At 34.8% G+C, this 20,056-nt stretch overlaps 2 protein-coding genes across 2 annotated transcripts in view; one reads left to right on the top strand and one right to left on the bottom strand.

Moving 5' to 3' along the window:
- The window catches only part of Mtpbeta (mitochondrial trifunctional protein beta subunit), a 51,855-nt gene extending 36,532 nt beyond the window's left edge, over positions 1 to 15,323 (top strand). The window contains exons 6-10 of the mRNA XM_089097397.1: positions 2,524 to 2,654; positions 5,686 to 5,813; positions 8,014 to 8,252; positions 9,809 to 9,897; positions 15,136 to 15,323. Coding sequence (XP_088953523.1) covers positions 2,524 to 2,654; positions 5,686 to 5,813; positions 8,014 to 8,252; positions 9,809 to 9,897; positions 15,136 to 15,180 — 632 coding nt within the window. The 3' untranslated portion in view covers positions 15,181 to 15,323. The remainder of the gene's footprint in view (positions 1 to 2,523; positions 2,655 to 5,685; positions 5,814 to 8,013; positions 8,253 to 9,808; positions 9,898 to 15,135) is intronic.
- A 4,070-nt stretch (positions 15,324 to 19,393) lies between these two features.
- The window catches only part of mRpL32 (mitochondrial ribosomal protein L32), a 28,719-nt gene continuing 28,056 nt past the window's right edge, over positions 19,394 to 20,056 (bottom strand). Inside the window, exon 4 of the mRNA XM_089097029.1 lies at positions 19,394 to 19,585. Within this exon, the coding sequence (XP_088953155.1) occupies positions 19,463 to 19,585 (123 nt within the window). The 3' untranslated portion in view covers positions 19,394 to 19,462. The remainder of the gene's footprint in view (positions 19,586 to 20,056) is intronic.

Here is a 20,056-nt window from a genome sequence, read left to right as displayed (position 1 = left end):
TCTGCCATAAGATCTATATGGTATTCCCGTCTCAGGTATAATTTGTCAAATGCATGCATACTTGTCGAGCTGTTAAAAATTACATATAAACAGTGTTTCATTGTTTCCTTAATAAAATTCCAGAGGTCACTGAGCAGAAACTATTCTGGAATAAATGAAGACTGGTCCAGATATGTCACTTATTGGTATCCGGAACCAATTACAGATTTAAAGATCCTTAAGCTTGTTTGAAAACAGTCTACAAATTCAAAATTCCAAAAAAGAAAAGCGAAAGAGAAATTATATTAAAATATCATTCAGTATTTCTTTACAATTTTTTGTATATTTACTTAAAAGTTCATGATACATAAAACTAAATTTTTGAATTGCCAACTAATTTTTTTGGCAGAAAAACCTCTTGAGATCAGTTTTTCGCTCAGCTTTTTACATCTATTTTTAAAATCTGTGTAATTACTGCATATTTTTGTATACCTAAATAATTGGGAATATGCAGCCCTTCCCCCGGGAACTGTGGGGGATTAACTCATCCTCAAAGACATATTTATTAGATTTTCGACTATGCTGAACAAAATGGCTATCTTAAAATTTTGATTGGGTGACTTCGGGAAAAAAATGAGCGTGGGAGGGGGCCAAGTTGCCCTCCAATGTTTTTGGTCACTTAAAAAGGGCGCTAGAACTTTTAATTTCCGTTCAAATGAGCCCTCTCATGATATTCTAGGACTACTGGATCGATACGATCACCCCTTGAAAAAAATAAAACAAAAAAACAAATAAACACGCATTCGTGATCTTTCTTCTGGCACAAAAAATACAAAGTTCCACATTTTTGCAGATAGGAGATTGAAACTTCTATAGTAGGGTTTTCTAATACGCCGAATCTGATGGTGTGATTTTCATTAATATGCTATGTCTTTTAGGGGGTGTTTCCTCCTTTTTTCGAGAACAATGAAAATTTTCTGAGACTTGTAACTTTTGATGGGTAAGACTAAACTTGATAAATCCTATGTATTTGAAATCAGCATAAAAATACGATTCTTTTGATGTATCTATTGGCGAAATTCCATTTTTCAGAGTTTCGGTTACTATTGAGCCGGGTCGCTCCTTACTTACAGTTCGTTACCACGAACTGTTTGAACACCGCTAAGCTTGGACTTGTAGTAAAAAAAGAAGAGAAAATAGAATGAAAACAAAAAGTGTGAGCTATACACAAACTCGAAAGCCGAACAATAGTAAAATCTTGTCAGTTAAAATCATTAAAAAAGAAATAAATAAATATAAAACTGGCTAAACTAAAAAGAGAACACCCTAACTGAGTTTGCACAAAGATGGCATTATTTTATTACTTAAAAAACTAAGTATATTTACTTTCTGAGTAGTTTTTCTTTAGCTTGTTTGCTTCTTTTTCTCTGTTTCTCTATGTGTGTCCTCTTTCTCTCTTTTTGTCTTCGTTATTCTGACATTATATGATTCTGTATTTTTTTCCTTCTTGTCTCCTGCTGTATTTCCTGGGCTTAGAGGCTTTTAGGGGACTATGTTTTCATCTATTTCTTGAATTAAATTAACTGATTGACCCTTTAAGGTGCAACAAACCATAGGAGGAGTCAAAGAAAAAAGAGAAAATTTAAGATAAGAAAAACATAAGCTATGCGAAAACTTTGTTACAAAATATTATCTAATTCCACTAGCAATTGGTGACAAAGCAGGGATTGATCATCTTTTTGAATTGTCTCTATTGTTCGTTTATCAGGCTAGCGTTCCATATACATCCCTATCAGAAGAGAGTCACACGAAGAGAGAGAGGCATTGATATTGAGCCATTTTGCTTCAGATTTTTTATGAATTTTTAATAATTTATTTTTTTATTTTCAATTTAATTTCTTATCTTATTTATGAATTTTAGTGATCTTTAAGCGAAGTAGCTGGAATATCCTTTTTGTAGCTGTTCTTTGTATAGTATTCTTGTTTTGACCTTCGGTCATTTAAAAAAAATTTAATTGATAATTTTTTGTTCATATAGCTGGAATTTCTATTTATTTTGGATTTTGGTTTTGAGCTTCTGGTCCTTTAATTAATTTTGTTGGTATTTTTAAACCTAATAGCTGGACTTTTGTCTTCTTTTGAGTTTCATCATTAGTATTTGAATTTTGAAAAAAAAAACTTCAATGATGCTCAAATTTTACTAATAAGCAATAGAGCCATTGATATTCAGCAGTATTTCTTCACATTTGTAAAAACCTTACTTTTATGACCAAATTAGGCATAGACACTCATTTGAAAACGAGTCTAAGATCTATGACCAGATTAATTGGTATTGAGAAACGTTGCATCAGATTTTTGAAAGTTTTACTTTGACCCAACTTCTGTGTGGAGTCATTTGGTAATGGGTTTGAGAGGGTGTTGGGACCAAAAAGCCACTTAAGCCACTGGTACTTAAGAATCATTGTATATGGGCTATTAATTTGGTTTGTTTTATATTTACCAACCTTTGCTTTTTATAATTAACTTGTCTTCTTCTTGTTCTAGTACCAGGTCAAGATAAACCCGTTGTTCGAGATAATGGGGTTCGTGTATCAACTAAGGAACAGATGGCTAAATTGAAGCCAGCATTTGTTAAGCCATATGGTACGATTACTGCTGCCAATGCATCTTACCTGGTAAGTCCTTGTTTGTCTGTCAGCTTTTTATAGAAAATCATGTTGAAGGGTCTGATGTATATCTACCAATATTTGCTTTCTCTGCTACTGCATTTGAGCAATGTTATTCTTTCGAATTACCATATTCTATAATTTCATCAAAGATTTATGCACTTTATTCGAACAAGGGGTTTGAAAAGCCGTTTGGCTTAGCTTCCAACTTCAGTAGTTACAACTTCAGTAGTCACCCTGCATCACCCTTGTGGACATTAAATTTTCCCACGAAAAATCATGCCAGACAATCTGATACCCACTGAAAATTCCCGCCGGATAATTCCTCCGTAACTTTCTCTTCTTATGTAAAATTATGCATCCAAAGAGGAAAAAAAACAAATAAAAGAAAATATGTTAATGAATTCAGGGAAACTCCTTCCAGGAAATTTCCTTTTCACTGAAAGTTCTCCCCAGGATATCCCTCCCTCCATCCAAGACCACACTGCCTTTCTGTCATAAAAACAACAAACTTAGGACTGTTTTAATTTTTCAATTTTAGTTGCAAAGATCCGATTTTATTGTAAGTTTTATTTAATTTATATACGTAGTTCGCCGAGGATAGCTCTTGGATATAGAGCTGAAATATTTTTAAGGTCCAAACAAATTTCACATCGAATTCGGTAAATTTTTTGTTGCCTTACTTGCTCCTGTTTTATCTATGATCTGTTTTTTGCAAAACTACACAATTCCAAATATTTGCAAATGAGAGCTTGAAACCTTTACACTAGGACTGTCTAATTGTTTTTTAATTAGGTAGGAGGGCAGATGCCTCAAAGGGTGTATTTTAATACTAAAACATTATTATTCTAACTCTCATTGAGCCCTCAGGTAAATACAGAATTAGCTCTAGTGAAGGGATCGTGGGGGAGGTAGAAATTGATATTTAATCCCTCTGGATTTCTGGGAATATTTCTAGTCTACCCTGTTTTTATCAAAGTAAAGAGTAGCATTAAACTCCAAAAAGAGCAGAATTTCGTCCGTATAGGAGGGAGGCTGCCCTTTTCTCATCCTTAAGCCCCCCCCCCCCCTCTTGTGGCCATAAAAACTTCGGAGGATGTTCATTTGATTGGAAATAGAGAGTTATGGACTTTTCTTTATAACTCGAAAACGGCTGGAGACCAACAAGGCCCTGTCCTAAAACTGTTATTGATATGTAGTCCTTTTGTTACCACCACCAAAAAATTATCGTTGCTCTTACTGGCTAAAAATTGTACACAGCAGCGCTTAAAATTATACACAACAGCGCTTATATTTACACACAGCAGCGCTTAAAATTGTACAAAGCATCGTAGTTGCAGCGCTTGCTGCAACCTAGTAAAGGAGTAATCAGGCTTCAAGAAAGCGGGGCTATTTACTCCCATTTCTGACATATGCTAGATGCATAATGTGATTGGCTTACAAAATTACAGACGTTAAGTAGTGGAATTAAAGCCCACTTTTCACTAGAACATTATTTCTCTTTTTCTCTTCGAATAAACTATCTGTAAATGAGCTTCTCTTAAGCCGACTGGACTAAATCCTTAAAACAAATAGTGGTCTTTGCTTCATAAATCTTCAAGCTGTTCCTTGAGCTAAATTATATTAAAAAAGTCGGAAAAGAGGGGATGTTTACTTAATTTCTATTTACTATTTACAGTTATCATTGAGTGTTCTTGTGGAGGCATAATCAATATATTGATATAGGAAACAACTATACATACGTAAAAAGATATACTCTGTGATAATTCTTAGCTTAGAAATTTTCCCATTAAAAGTTATTACAGAAAATTTTTATAACTGGTGAAAATACGCCCGATAGAGATTCGTTCCTGGTGCAACTAGCTGTGCACCTGTGAGTGGAAGCTTTATTTAAAAAAAAACGAAATGAAACCAGTCTTATCAAAATATACCATCAAACCAGTGGTCCCAGGATATCAGAATCTGTCTCATTCCAAGGGAAGCAAAGTTGTAGTTTAAGGGAAACTTAAAGGGTAGCTGCTTTCATCTATAGGATAATCTTTAGTTATTTTTTATGTCGCTCCTGACTTTTTTGAAATTTTTAATTTTGATATAATAATAATAAAATCACCACAAAAAGTAGTTAGGTAGCAATGATATTGATAACAATTAGTCATCAAATATATAACAAATGCTAGCATGTGAAAAGTGACCGCTGCGATCAGCTATCATATCCTGTGTATTTATAAAACTTCCGCGTTAAAAACAACGTTTTTGTATTTTTATCGGAACACTGTCTCTTCACATAAGGCTTCCTTGATTAATAATTAGTAATGCTAATAAGTTAATTATTTGTTACCTAGGAAAGGAGGTGAAAAGTAGGACAAAATACGATTTTTTTGTAGATAGGAGCTTAGAGCTCTGTTCTCAGTTCCATGATTTTTGAAAATCCTGCAGTTCGTCTTATGGCAATAACCTGTAGTACTCTTCTTGTAAGATTTTGCACTAACTAAAAGAATAAAGTAATAATAATAGGGCAATAGTAAGAGTAATAGGGCTTCAAAATGACACAGGGAGCAAATTTTTATTTCTGGCAATTTACGGAAAAGATAATTTACATGTGAAGGTGGACACAGCCCATGTATCATAAAGGAGGTATAGGGTGATAATGAATTTCTCCACGGATATGATGATAAGAAAGAATATTTATCCATGTATTCTGATTTTTACACGTCCAATATTTTCGTTTCGAATTATCCCGTGGCATTTGTTTCAATCGTGGGACTGGACTACCCCAGAAACATGCTTGTAACGAATACAATGTAAATATAATTGAAGAGAAATTTCAGTTATGTTGTCTTGATTAGGATTCAAATTGCTTGTAGCTATATACGATAGAAAATCGATTTAATTCCTCTTTTCCATAAACCCATTATCAGGTCTCCTGGTAAGTAGGTCTTTTGTAGGTTTCAGGTCCTCGTCCTGGAAATGCTGAAAAAGGTATCTTGCCTTGGTTGACTGCAACCCTTCTTTATTTCTTGATTGAGTTGTTAATTTTCAGACTGACGGTGCATCGGCCTGTTTAATTATGTCTGAGGAAAAGGCCAAACAACTTGGATTTAAACCAAAGGCTTATCTTCGGGAGTTCGTCTATGTCTCTCAAGACCCTAAGGATCAGCTTCTTCTTGGGTAAGTTAACTTTACATATCCTTTGTTATATTTACACCCTTTACTAGGGGGGGGGGCTTTGTGAGGTAGCGTCGATTTTACAAGGGCACTGTTTTTAAGGCATTTACAATTCACAGGACCTTAATTTTATTTGACTTTACAGTTTAGCTTTCTATAGAGAGGCTTTAAGGAGTTAAAATAACATTAGTCGTTCCTTAGTCGTTCTCGAATTCTGGAAGTTCTTGGTTATTTCCATATGACAAAAAAAAGGCTGTCCGTCTGTCAATCCCCCCCCTCCCCCGATAACATTTTATATAATGAGAAGCTCGGGTTTGTAGTTAGATAGTCTGTTGTTAAAACTTTGGTCTTCACGATATTCAAATAGTTCAAAACTAGCAGTAGCACAAAATAAGCAATGCTTAAAATATAAATAATTACTATTATTGATTTATTAGTTTTAGTTGTTCTTTTTCCTGATGAAGCATTTCTACAATTTATAGTTGTAAGTTCTCGTCAACCGCAATGCCTTTTTGCTTGTTTACTCTTCGTCAAAGTCCAAAGTCGTTGAGGGATGAATATGGCACTCGTTTCGTTTTCATTGGAGCGACCTACATCCCTCATTAAGCTATGGACCTGATACCATCTGGCATTGAAGTTGACTGTTGCTGCCTTACGCAGTCTAAGCGTGGAAGGAACTAAGTCTTTGATGTTCACGACACTGACGTTTTTTTGAAAAAAAAAATGTTGCCTTCAATGTGAGTCAAACCCACGGCCTCCTGTACTTTTACCACTGATGCTTTAGAACACCACTATATAGCCAAACTCAAAGTCCCGCTGACAGTTGCCTTACCAACAACTTTTTTTCTAAATTAACTTAGCTACTCGAGATATCTTGAAATAAGTTCAATATTTTAAGTTTTTAGGAGGAATCAAAATTATATATCAGGGCACAGCACTGCACTTTCAGTAAGCTGTTCCCATAAACATATTATACACATCTAGGTCTGATTCTTTCATGAAAATAATTAAAATATGATGTAGAAAGTGAATCTGCCTTCTGCGTATTGCCAAATGGCATATATTCGATAAGATGAGATTTATTGGAAAAAAAGCCTGGGGGCCATAGCAACACAAACTATAGTCTACAAACAAAGCTTGAGAAACAAATTACAGCTTTAAATAATACAAACGAAAAACCCAACAAGGCCTAACATTTTAACCAGCAAACAACAATCATAATAAAATTCAATTCCCAAAATCATAACAAGCTATCCCCTCAAACATGATTCCCTATCATTTATCCCTAAATGAAGAAACTTACACAACTGTTTAGTAGCACATGCGTTACTCTCAGCCATCCACTCAATTAACCAGAATTCACTCCCAAACACTTCCAAAACATTCATTTCCACAACTCAGACAGCTCGTCACGCTCGGATACAAAATGAAATAAATTCTCATTCACAGCCGCCAGCCTAAACTATCCCAAAGATTTGCTTCTCTCATCTAAATCCAAACTCTCCTCTCTTACCACCAACAAATTCTTCAAATCCTCTTTTTTTAATTCAAATTTAAAATAAACCTCCTTCCAACACTCTTTAGCTTGGGAGTAAAACTTGGGACATATTAATAGCTCTTTAGTATCAGTAAATAGTTTTGAGTGCAATTTGCAATTCAATGTATGATGCCTTTAAAATAAAAGACGAGGACAATACGCATATCACACTGGTCTACTGAATTCCATAAGAACATAACTCGTTTTTCATTGGTGTAATTGGTGGATTAACTTTAGTTCATCAATCGTGGTCCATCTTAAATATGTAGAATTCCGTTGTTGAGGTTTGAAGGTTACAATTGGAAATATTATTTTAGTACTTCTGTTAAGGCTTCGTATTTATACCAGAATTGTGCTATTCCTTCATCTTTTGCAAATTCATTGACTCGCGAGTTATCATTAGTGAGTCATTCTTTTAGTTTTCTTCTCGTTTAAATAATATTAAATAAACAAGGTATATTATTCTCGTTTATAAAAATGTATTGATTAGTTAAGAAAAATAAGAATTAATGTGTAAGAAAAATATCTAGTTAAAGTGATGATGTTTCAAAATAGTGTTTCTTGTGATTTTCAATAGACCAACATTACTATTAATACAAAGTTATCGAATCAACATAGGTGGGTGTACAATGACGGTTATTTTCTAACAAGTTTTTTCTATTCCAGGCCTGCTTATGCTACACCAAAAGTTTTAGAAAAAGCCGGACTTTCGATGAAAGATATTGATGCCTGGGAAGTTCATGAAGCGTTTGCTGGCCAAGTCTTGGCAAATATGAAGGCAATGGACTCAGATTGGTTTGCTCAAAACAATATGGGCCGCAAGGAGAAGATCGGATCTTGGGATGTCAATAAACTCAATCTATGGGGTGGCTCGTTGTCACTTGGCCACCCCTTTGGGGCCACAGGTAAGGCTTTCTGTCGGCTTTTCTTAGGTTTTTATTCAAAAATTGGAATTGTTTTGTTCAGAAACTGATCTCAGTAACGTATAATTAGCCTGATTGATCAATTACTCCAATTACACTGTATTTATTACAATTAATTACAATTACCCTAATTACACTGAAAAAACGCCAAACGCTAGATGGCATTAGGGATTTTTTAAGGCCTGAATTGAGAAACGAAGAAATAAAGGAACTATCTGATTGTGCCGAGTCGTGATGTCTATTGCATATTTAAATTCGTAAAATAATAATCCCCCTTCTCATCTACCGAAAAATTCAACGATAAAACTTCTATTATAAGTTTATAGCACAAACCTACTACTTATTTAAAATTTTGACTGAATTCAAGATTTGCCCAAATTTTAAATTACAATTATAGTTATTAAGTTGAAAAGCAACAAAAGTTTACTAATGTTCCAAATGTTAACCAAAAATAAAACCATGTCAGTTAAAAATGGACAATAATTAGTTAAAAAAAAGATTTGTTCTAAAAAAAGAAGTTTTTTAATGAAACGTAAAGAGCCATATCAAAACACTGCATGAAACCCAAAGGGATCAGAAAATAAAATGAATAATCGCATCAACTACAAAGATAACAGATACTGCTATAATCGAACAAATGAATCCTAAAAAAACTGACATTAGTATAAATAGTATGGTCAAACTTAAAACGAACAGAAATTACCCCAGCCAGGAGTAGGACTACCGCCCCTTTAAAGGTTCTAAATGCCAGAAGTGTTATTTGCGATTTATTGGAAACAATTTGTATTTTGAACTGTGTTTTTTTTGCAGTATTAACAACAACAAACACAAAAAACAATACCATAGGTTAAGGGTTTGTTGATTGTAGTTCTTGTTCCACTTATCATATGAGTTTATTTTTTCTCAACTTTGCTTTTAATATGGCTCTTTACTTTTCTTTGCAAAAATTTGTTTTTTGGTAATTCTGTACAAGGATGGACATATTTTCTTGTTCAGAACAAAATGATGCATCTTACGTTTACAGAATTTTATGCTTAGGCAAAAATAATAATTTTTTTCCCATCAGCTTTTTTTTTCGCCGGTTCAGAAAAAAAAAATGTTCAATTGAGGTTTATAATTGAACCTACAATTTCAGTCTTGTGTAGATTATACGTAATCTCGTTTAGTAGCCATTCATTTAAAGGCGTTAAAGACAGTGTCTTGAATACTGCTGTTTTTTTTTTTTTTTTACTAATTCTCAGTATTTCTACTGGTGACGGTCGCTATATATGTGATCAAAATATCAGGACTTTTGTACCTGTTTTTTTTTTACTGTCTAAATAAATGGATTTATTCCCATTTGAAAATTTATTTGTTCGTCATAGAATGGCGGTGTGGTCTAAGAAAAGACTGCCTAATTTAAGGTGTTACGTCGAACATACGTCTTTTCATTTGTGAGGCTAGGGACAAATTCTGTTAGAATTTCGTTTATTCTGTCTACTATTCTCGCCTTCTTGAGCTGCCAGAGTTACCTGACCACTATCGATTTCTTTTGATAGGTGTCCGTCTTGCAACTCACGCTGCTCATCGACTTGTGCATGAGGATGGTCAATTCGCCTGTGTTGCTGCTTGTGCTGCTGGTGGACAGGTAAATAGGGATTCAGAGATTTTGTAAATTATTCTGTCATCGTCGTCAGTATCTATTAGTGGAAATAGAATAGAATCAACTCTAAATTCTTGTCATTAAGGGAACCGTCTACGTCGATTGTCTCGTGAACAATCCTGTCAGACATATTTTGATAACCCCGATTTTTATCTACATGGCTCTATACTTTTCGACACCGACTAGAATCTTCACGATTTTCACTATTTTTCTCCATATCTCAACTTCATTTTTTTTCTCCTTATTGTTTGTTTTTTCCTGTTATTTTTCTATCATTTCTGATCTTTACATTTTTCTCCAGAGACTAAAGTTTTCACTTTTTACTAACATAAATTTATCCCTCTTTTCTCTTCGTGTCTTTTTCCCCTGTCATCTTATATTTTTATCTAAAAAATCTATGTATATTTACAAAAAATGGGGGATTATGGGCCAACACCCATTCCCATCTTTTAACTATCGATCAAACTCAAAAACACGAGAGAACAAAAAAATAATTTTGAAGTCATTGGAAAATCAAGTTTCTCTCTGAAAAACTAACACCTGACGTCCTCTTGGGTTGCCCAGCAAAATCCTACAGCTAATAGTACAAATGTAAATAAAAACACTATTTTGATTTATTTTATATATCAGATTTTTCATTTATTTTGCTTTATATTAAGCGGAACTGAATAGATTTCGCCATCAAGAAATAGGATGCATCATGTCTCTTTCTTCCTTTTTAGCTTTGTATCTATGTAAATCCATATTTTAATGAATTCGATTTATTTTCTGCTTTGTTTTGAATTTTTATTGTTTTGTTGTGCAAAGCTGCCTTGTCAGTAGCACTGTCACTTATTCCTTAGTTATTAATTAATTTATTATTTGTTAATTAAAAAGTTACTTATTAATTCTATTCAAATCAATGTTTAAGTACAAAGATTCCCTTTTATCCAGGTCACCATTTCTTTAAACTGGCTTTTTTCACCTGACGCTCAACAAGGAAAATCAAGATTAAACTTCTTCTTCTTCTATTTAACAGCGGGCGGGCTTTTCAGTGATACTATTTAGCCCTTTTCCTTTTGCTTCACTCTGTGGAACAACAAGGAAAATCAAGATTAAACTTCTTCTTCTTCTATTTAACAGCGGGCGGGCTTTTCAGTGATACTATTTAGCCCTTTTCCTTTTGCTTCACTCTGTGGAACAACAAGGAAAATCAAGATTAAACTTCTTCTTCTTCTATTTAACAGCGGGCGGGCTTTTCAGTGATACTATTTAGCCCTTTTCCTTTTGCTTCACTCTGTGGAACAACAAGGAAAATCAAGATTAAACTTCTTCTTCTTCTATTTAACAGCGGGCGGGCTTTTCAGTGATACTATTTAGCCCTTTTCCTTTTGCTTCACTCTGTGGAACAACAAGGAAAATCAAGATTAAACTTACGAATTGCTTTTATGGATATGATTCTGGTCTTCTTTGACAGAACGGCTGCTAAATAAGTTCAAAAGAGCCAAAATTTTGTCAAAATTTTATTTAGCCACTGTCACTTCTGTATTTCTGAGAAAGTGGCCAAAAAGCGTTTGCTAAGCTGCTCTAGAAAGGAGGATAAGCTGGCGATGTATTGATTTTCCTAATTTACAATATTTGTAGCTCTTCTCTTTGAGAACCGCTTAACAAACAGTCATGTTTTTTTATTTCATAAGAGTAAAACCGCCTAGTACAACCTTTTAGCGTGGCTAATGATATACGGGTGAAAAACTCAGGTTTCATTTTCTAAAAGGCTTGCGTTTTATTTTTAGACTTATAAGATCTTAAGCCGAACTGGCCAGCCGTGACAAAAAACAAAAGTTGCTTTGAGTTGCTTTGCTGTTCTCATCAAAGCAACTCTATTAGCTTCTGTGACCTTTAAGATCGGTTGTGACAATTGTAGATATCGATTTGGGTGTTTTTATTTCTTGGTTTTGGATTTTATTTGTTTTTAAGTTATTTAAGTTTTTTGGAAATTTGAAAATTTCCATTTTAGGTTGAAACAAACCCCAGACATTAGGGGCAAGGGTTGTAAGTTGTGCTCAGGGGGTATTAAGGTTTTATGGAAGGGATGGTTGTTTAACTTGGGGTGCTACCATTTCATCTAACCGTCACAAGCACTATCAGGACATCGACATTCATAACATCGACACGACAGTTCATCGACTGTCACAATAGCTACCCATCAGAACGTCAACAGTGATAACATCGACACATCAGTTCATCGACAGTCACAATCGCTACCTGTCAGAACGTCGACAGTCATAACAGCGAAAAGTCAGTTCATCGACAGTCACAATCGTTACCCGTCAGAACGTCGACAGTCATAACATCGACACGTCATACATCTAAAAATTTTTAGATGAACTGACGTGTCGATGTTATGATTGTCGATTTTCTGCCGGGTAGCGATTGTGACTTTCGATGTTCTGTCGTATTTTTTGTCGATGTTATGACGGATTTTTTCGATGTCCTGACGGTAGTGGTCCTGACGTGTCGATGTCCTGACGCCTTCCCGTTTAAATTTAGAAGAGGCTCAGTCTTTTTCAGGGAAAAAGACTGGCAATATAAAACCAACAGAAATTAATTTAAAAAAACTTTTCCTCAAAATAAGTTTTTCAAAAAAAAATTAAATAACTCCATTAAACAAAAAAATGAACAAAAATATAATCAAATAATCTACCAAGCATACAACTACCATAAATCAGTATCAATAAACAAATGAAAGCCAAAACAAACAGAAATTTAAATAATTAACAGAGTCAAACTCAAAACGAACAGAAATTAATATGAGTAGAGTTCTAAGCCCCTACTTGTACTTGTTGCACGTTGAAGCCGCATCCAGGCTCATCATCGCATCCAGGCGCTCGAGGGTGGTAGGCTCCATAATTTCAAGCCAGTGATGATCCCAGCGTCGCCCAAATTTTCAGAAACCCCTAATAGGGTCTAAATCAGCCTTGACTGTCGCAAGCCATGTTTTCTTCTGTCCTCCTGCTTACTTCTTCCATACTGGTAGTGGAAGACATTTGAGGTATTTTTTGGCAATATGGTCTTCTGATCTCCGCATGGTGTGGCCAAACCACCTCAGACGCCTCATTTTTGCAACATCAGAGACAAGTGGGCGATCCCCATCTCTTCTCCTGACCTCTTCGTTCGAGACTCTGTCTGAGAGGCGAATGCCTAGTATATATTGCAGACATTTGTGATGGTAATTGATAATTTTCTTAAATAATCACTTTTAGTGTCTTTTCAGTTTACGTTTGATGTTGCTATAGTTTTCGCTTGTTTTGTGCATGTCACCATGGTCCAATTTGGCTTTCGTGTGAATAAATCTATCTGTCTGTCTAGACAGACTATACTTGAATGACTAGAATAGACAGACTGTTTGTCAACTGAGTACGTAAAACTATCCTTGTACAATTCCTCCTCTGTGATGGATTGTTCAACAAATCTTTCTCGGCCTTTCGAAGCGCCCACATTATAGACCCATAGCTGATCACTGTCATTTTCATAGCTTCCAATATTCCAATTTTAGTTTGCAGGCTTATCTTCCACGTCTGCAAAAATATAATTGTTTTTTTCTTTTTTATTTCAATATCTTCTTTCTAGGGCAATGACTATAGCTACACTACTTAGCTCCATTCATTTACTGTAACTCCATATATTAGAGCAACATAACTTACAACTAAAAAGGATTAGAGAGAGAGAGCCAGGGTCTTAACCTACGTTATCAAAAATCGTAAGAGCTGACATGAAATGGTGCTTTTGAATTTTCACTCAACTATTTAGTATTTTGGTGTTACATTAAAAAATCTTACAGTTTTCTTTCTTCTATGCTATTTATTGGCACCAATATAGTTGTTGGGTATGTGTTGCTTCTAACTTGGTTAACATGGGGTGTTGTCTGGAAGACTCAAATCCCCCTCTCCCCGAAAAAATTGAAAATGTAGCTTAAAATGGTCTTTTTCTTTATCCAAGATTTGCCGTTTCCTCCATCTTGAATTTTTCATTTTTTTTTAAGAGCGAAAATATCTTTCGACCTTTCATGGAAACTCCTTTTCAAGGATTTTATTTTATTTGCCAATACAGGCATTTCGTACAATTAATAGACTAATTTTTCACTATTATGTATCGTGTCTCAGAGTATTTGAATTAATTCAAAAAATTTGTTTCGTTGCGAAATAGGCTTTAGACAGAAAGAAGTCTAAAGCCTGCTCGAATTTGTGTCTACTACGTTTATCAAACGATACTCATTCTCAGTGTTTTATTCTGATAAGACAACAAAGAAGATATCAAACACTGACGAAGAAGGAGAGAAAAAAGCACAGAACAAGTTCTGGGGATCTAAGTTATGTCTTAGATTTCTTAGATTTGTTAACCTGGAGTGCTAGAATAAGTTCCCAGATAGGCGTACTCAGGTTCTCCGACTGCAAACCTAGGTCGAGAGGGAGTATTATATGCCAAACAATTTAGCCTGATTTTTACAGAGTCTTGTAAAAGTAAATCTAGTTAAACATATCCTTATAATGCAGGTTGGAATCGGACACTTTATTACCACTCTTGATACTTAATTCTAAGCATGTTTGTTTTCATCACTAGTTATATTTTTCTGTTTTTGCTTTATTATATTTTATTGCCATTGCTTTTAGAAAAAAAAAACTTTTCAACTTTTTGCAAACAAAGTAAACAGACAGAAATTAAAATAAAGGCAATGTAAAATGAGAAGGGCCAGAGAGAAAACGGATAAAAGCCGCAAGTAAACACATTAAAGACTGGTTTGAACACAACTCTCGTACCAAGGATTCCATGTAGAAATGCACCCCGGCTACGACTAATCCTACCGATTGAGTAGAGTTGGGGTGAAGTTGCATTGATTTCTCAAGTAATTTTCATATAACAGAACCTATAGACTAGGTTCTGCAAAAATGTTTGATAATGATACTAATACTACTAACAACTCTGCAGCACCAAGCCGTCTTAGGCCAACACAGCTACGCCCGCTCCTCTATCTCAATCTTTTCAAAATCTTCTTTACATCCTCCCAAAATGTTCCGATTTCCCCTTAAATCCTTTCTTATGACTTTCACCCACCCATTCCCAGTGGTTAGTGAGTGAATTATTTTTGATTTTTTTTTTTCGTATAAATATCTTGTTTTATCTTACCTTTTTGAGCAGCTGCTCCTTACCGCTTTTAAATGTACCCATAATATTTTGATTTTCTAGGGTGTTGGAATGGTAATTGAAAGACATCCTGATGCCGCTCTATAAGAAATTGAAAGATTTGCTTTCGCTTATCAGTGCAAAATGAGAATTGGTGTAGATTACAAGAAAGTTATGTTGTTCTCTTATTTTTGTTTTTAGTTGTTTATATGCTATACAAGCCGAATATTAAACAAGGATATTTCTTGGTAGATGCTTATTCTAATTCTAGACTGTTAATGTGAAATTTTAATGGACCTGACGGATAAAATCTATTTTTTGTCAGCTATGGTGCTATTTATTTCTCAGAAAAGAATTTCCCAATCTCCTCTTTCCCTCATATGTTTCAAATGTTCAATATTTTTGCATGATAAGTTTCATTATTAGATAATTGGGCTTTTAAATGAAATAGTTTAACCCTAGGAGTAATGTTTTCCAGCAACTACGTTTTTTAGAAATTTAAAATTCACTAATGCATTTTGCGTCTCTGAATATTTTATGATGTTATATCCTTGAACGTCGTCATTTTTAAGTTCGCATTGCCCTTGGGAAGAAAACTTTCACCCAAAGACTTGATAACTTTGTAATTTCTGACTGGCCAAAGCCTAAGATGTCTACACCTAACTGCGGCATCAAATATGATCTTACTCTGATAGGCCCAAAAAGTCATTCATTGAGCTTGTAAGATACGTTTTCCAACAATTCCGTCATACCTGAGTGTTCTTTTACGTATTAATACGCTAAATAGTAAAGGCGTACCAGCGTTTAAAGATTTCACACTGAGATAGTTCAAAAACTAAAATATTATATTATTTCCATGAAGTAAAACTTGATTGACAACAAGATAGTACAGAACTTTACCTAAAAAAAAGATGGAAGACCAGCCAGACAGCATAATAGTAAAATGCTGTATTGGCATGTAAAATAACTGAAAGGGAACAGTCAATCTAGAGTTGTCCCAGTCAAATATTGAAACGGAGCCTCAATTAGTGATAAGGAAAGAGTTAAAAAGAGAAATGGGCAGAAAGTTTTGAGAATGCGCTTATGATACAGTTACAGGAAATGATAAAGAAAAAATCAAAAAGTTTGTGAGGCTTTAGAAGTAAAGAAATATTTATTTTGCGAGGAAGAATTAGATACAGTACTAAAAGGATTAAAATAATAAGCCAGCAGGTTCTGATAGTGTAGTAAATAAGTTTTAAGTATGTGGTCGTAAAATTAGAGACAAATTATCGTTTTTGAAAAAGGGGAAGTACCTATTAGAAAAGTAATGTAGAAAGATAATAAGAGTGAGTATAGTAGTTATAGAGCCATTAGCTTGATTTCTGTTGGAAGCAAAGTTCTGAGCATGATTATACTTTTTAGACTTAGTGGTACTGTACGTGAAGTTTTAAGAGAAGAACAATGTGATTTCAGGAAGGGGAGAGGATGTATCGACAAAGTTTTAACCCTTAAATTAATCATCAGGCCTCTTTGGTCCTGAGTTTTAAAGACCATGGACATGCGATTGATTCAGCTGGTAGAATGGTTTTAACGAAGGTCCTAGCCTTGCATGATATACCACGTTAAAGTGATGAGTGCTATGTACGAAAACAATATTGCTAGGGTTAAGGTAGGAAATGAAGTTAGTAGCTGGTTTCGTATTGAATAAGGAGCTAAGCAGGGTTGAGTTCCGTCCCTAGTTATATGAACCATTTCGATGGACTTTGTCCTAAGGACCACGACAAAGGCTATGGGAGAGCATGAAATCAAATAGGAAGGTAAAAATCTCCTTGACTTGCACTTTGTTGAGGGTCCTGGATGAAAATGTTAACAAAATGAATAATGTTTGGAGGTTTTGAGAACCCAGGGTGCAATAATAGCTTTGAAAATTAATGTTAAGAAGACCAAGTTGCTGAGACTAGGAATAAATGAAGTTGGAGGTGATATTGTGTAATGAGAAGATTGACAAGTGGTCAGCTTCACTTACCAAGGTAATATTATTAGTAAAGATGGTGAATACAGTGAATATGTTAAAAGTTGAATAGTCAAGGCTCAGGGTTTTTTTCTTTCACAGTTGAAAAAGTATGGAAGAACAGGAAGATTATTTGATAGATATTTTCTGGATGAATTGTCTACGGATTGTACACGTCTGACAGACCGTATTTCCAACAGTAAGCTGTGCAAAAATGTAGGTCTATCCCGCTTTCTAGGGCTATGAAGGATGACAGATTGCCAAAGATGGTCCTTTTCGGCCAAACGAAAAGCAGGTCATCCGCGAATGGAATGGAAGAAGGTCGTAAGGAAGGATTTCAGGAGAATCGGAAGTTCTTGGGAGGGTATAAAGAGGGATGCTTTGAATAGATTGGGATGGAGGAAAAGTCTTGGCCTTAGGCGGCTTGGTGCTGCAGTGAGTCATTATTAATAGTAAACGAATCTTGGCGCGTTCCAAACCTACTGTTTCCATGCATGTCGTACTCAATTTTTACACCTGTCATTAAATTTGTCTGTGTCAAAAAAAGAAATCAGGGTTAAATTTAAAGCTTTGACACTTCTAGGCCCAAGCGTTTTTGCGAGATTTCCGGGGAAGTTACTGAAAATTCGGGGATAGTGGAAGCATTGAACAGAATGCAAGTGATGAGCCAAAAGTACTGAAGAGAGAGGTGATACCGAACTCTCAGCTGCCATTCTTGGGACCCATCTGACCGTTAATAAGTGGCCACGGAATTCTTGCGTTTTAAAATCACTTCTGTGAATAGGCAGCGTGACAGCGGAGTGCACCTGGCACTGTGACGATAAATCACATCAGTCCAGTTTTTGTTAAGAAAAAATTTACTCAGTGAAAATTTATTGCGCCCCTAGGCCTATTTGTAAATCTGGGCGTGGAAATAATATCAAGTAACTTTTAGTGTAATATCAAGTATCAAAGAAAACCTGTGTTCACAGTTTCACTTTCTATCTGACCCAAAATTTCTCGTGCAAAGTGATGAATCAAAAATGCAGAACTATTCATACTAAATCGGTTCAAAGGCAAAACTAGCAACACGGAATTGAGTATTTTTTTTTTTTTTAATGAATGAATTTTCGACTGTTTCGTTGAATTATCTAAAAAAGCAGTTAGGGCATCATGACACATGAAATTGCAGAAAACTAGATGAAATCTGAAGGGAAATGCACTCGTGTGAAGGGTAAAAATTTCAGCGCATAATTAATTATCTCACATTACTATGATTGACACTGTTAAGCGAGACTGGGATTACATACTCCTTGCAGACAGTGACCCCAATTCTTAAATACCTTTTTGACATTTTTATTGGAATAAAAATCGAAAAAATGACAAAATAGATTTAGAAAAATATATTTTGCCACCATCACTATCATTAATTAGCGCCAACTTTGTAGGGGCTGATGTTCTTTCTGACCTTTTGAGGATCAACACTGTCTTTGCTGGAAGCAAGTGTATATTTCCTTTGGCTCTTATTTATCTTAGATGTTCCCTCTAGGGGGTTTGTATCTATTTTATTGGCTAAATACCCACATAAGAGTTAGTTATCTAATTACCGAAATCGACATCGTATTTATCGATCTTGTGTCGACGCTTTTGATATACAAATAAAATGGTTCAGAACAACACTAAATTTCTTTGTAAGAAGACAGTAGTGCTAAATATTTTGATTATGCTTTTAGGAAAAGGTACATATTAAAAAAAATACTGTTTGCTACCGATAATTGGTCTAACCGTGTCCTACCAAAGCTAGGGTCTTAAAGCTTTCCAGGGATCGACATAAACGAAAACTAATTTTGGTGGTCAACGAGTTCTAAAACTTGACCCCCTTTTAATTAACATTAACCACTATTAATTTAAATTGGTAAGCTATTTTGTATTAATAGGGAAAAAAAAAACTAGAGATAGGATTTTTAATGTGATTTGGCTATGGAGGTCTGAAGTGTTAGTTTTTTTTTTTAGACCAGTTCTGCTCTAGAGCTATCCAAATTCTTTCCACTGAAACAAATTCTAACAACCCCAATTGCTCCCTTTGAATGGCACGCAAATATGAGAAGAGTACTACAGGCTCTCCTCATAGCTTTAGGCTTTCTACGGTTCTCCTATACTTTTCATGCAATTCACCTTGTTTTCTGCGGTTTTAAAAATTACCCCCCCCCCTCCCCAGCAGAAAAATATATAAATGTGCATGCGTTCTCGTCTGAGCTAATTTACAATTATTTCGCTTTTGGGGAATGGTAATTTTTTCTGTGTGGTTTTGTTAAAGATTCTTTCACACGAGAAGTAATAAATAACATGTATTAAGAAACAAATTTATTTTTTGAACTAAACACATAGGTTAATTAACTGCTATAAAGAACACAATGGTTAACCAAGGTCTGTTGGTTTGACAGGGATAGTAACATCGCTTCCAGCACCATGTGATCTTTGAAGCAAATTTTTGCTGAACCATTGGGGTCGTGGCTTTTTCATTTCCACTATTATTTTGCTCTAAAAGAAAAATCAAAATAAAATAATTTTTTTTGGTCCTCAAAAGATACAATGAATTACATAGATGAATAGACAATTTTACTTAGACAAATAACAAGCTATAGGTTAGCACACATTTCTACCTAGGTTAAACTGGATTTAGAATTAATTCCCCCTTTTCCTAAAAAGTTTTTTTTTGCAAAGATTTAGTTTCTATATTATGTAAAAAGATTTTTCTTTCCTTCCATGACCAAACCGTTGGATTTATCCCCCTCCCCTGGTAAAGCAACCTCCATTGTAGAGAAAGAATTTACGAAAGAAGATCAAAGCAAGCCATCTGCCTTTTTCAGCAATGTAATGCCATAATGAAGTGCAAATCAATATGCGCCATAAAGTGGCTGCTGAAGTCCAAATGCCTGACTCCAAGCGTTGGAATAATGTTAAAACCTGTGATGATTTGAATTTTCCCTGGGCAGAATATACATTCTTTGA

The sequence above is a fragment of the Artemia sp. Qi Xiang Cuo genome, chromosome 11, assembly GCF_049724085.1.
Source record: "Artemia sp. Qi Xiang Cuo chromosome 11, ASM4972408v1, whole genome shotgun sequence".
NCBI lineage: Eukaryota > Metazoa > Arthropoda > Branchiopoda > Anostraca > Artemiidae > Artemia > Artemia sp. Qi Xiang Cuo.
This window is presented reverse-complemented; position numbering and strand designations above follow the sequence as displayed.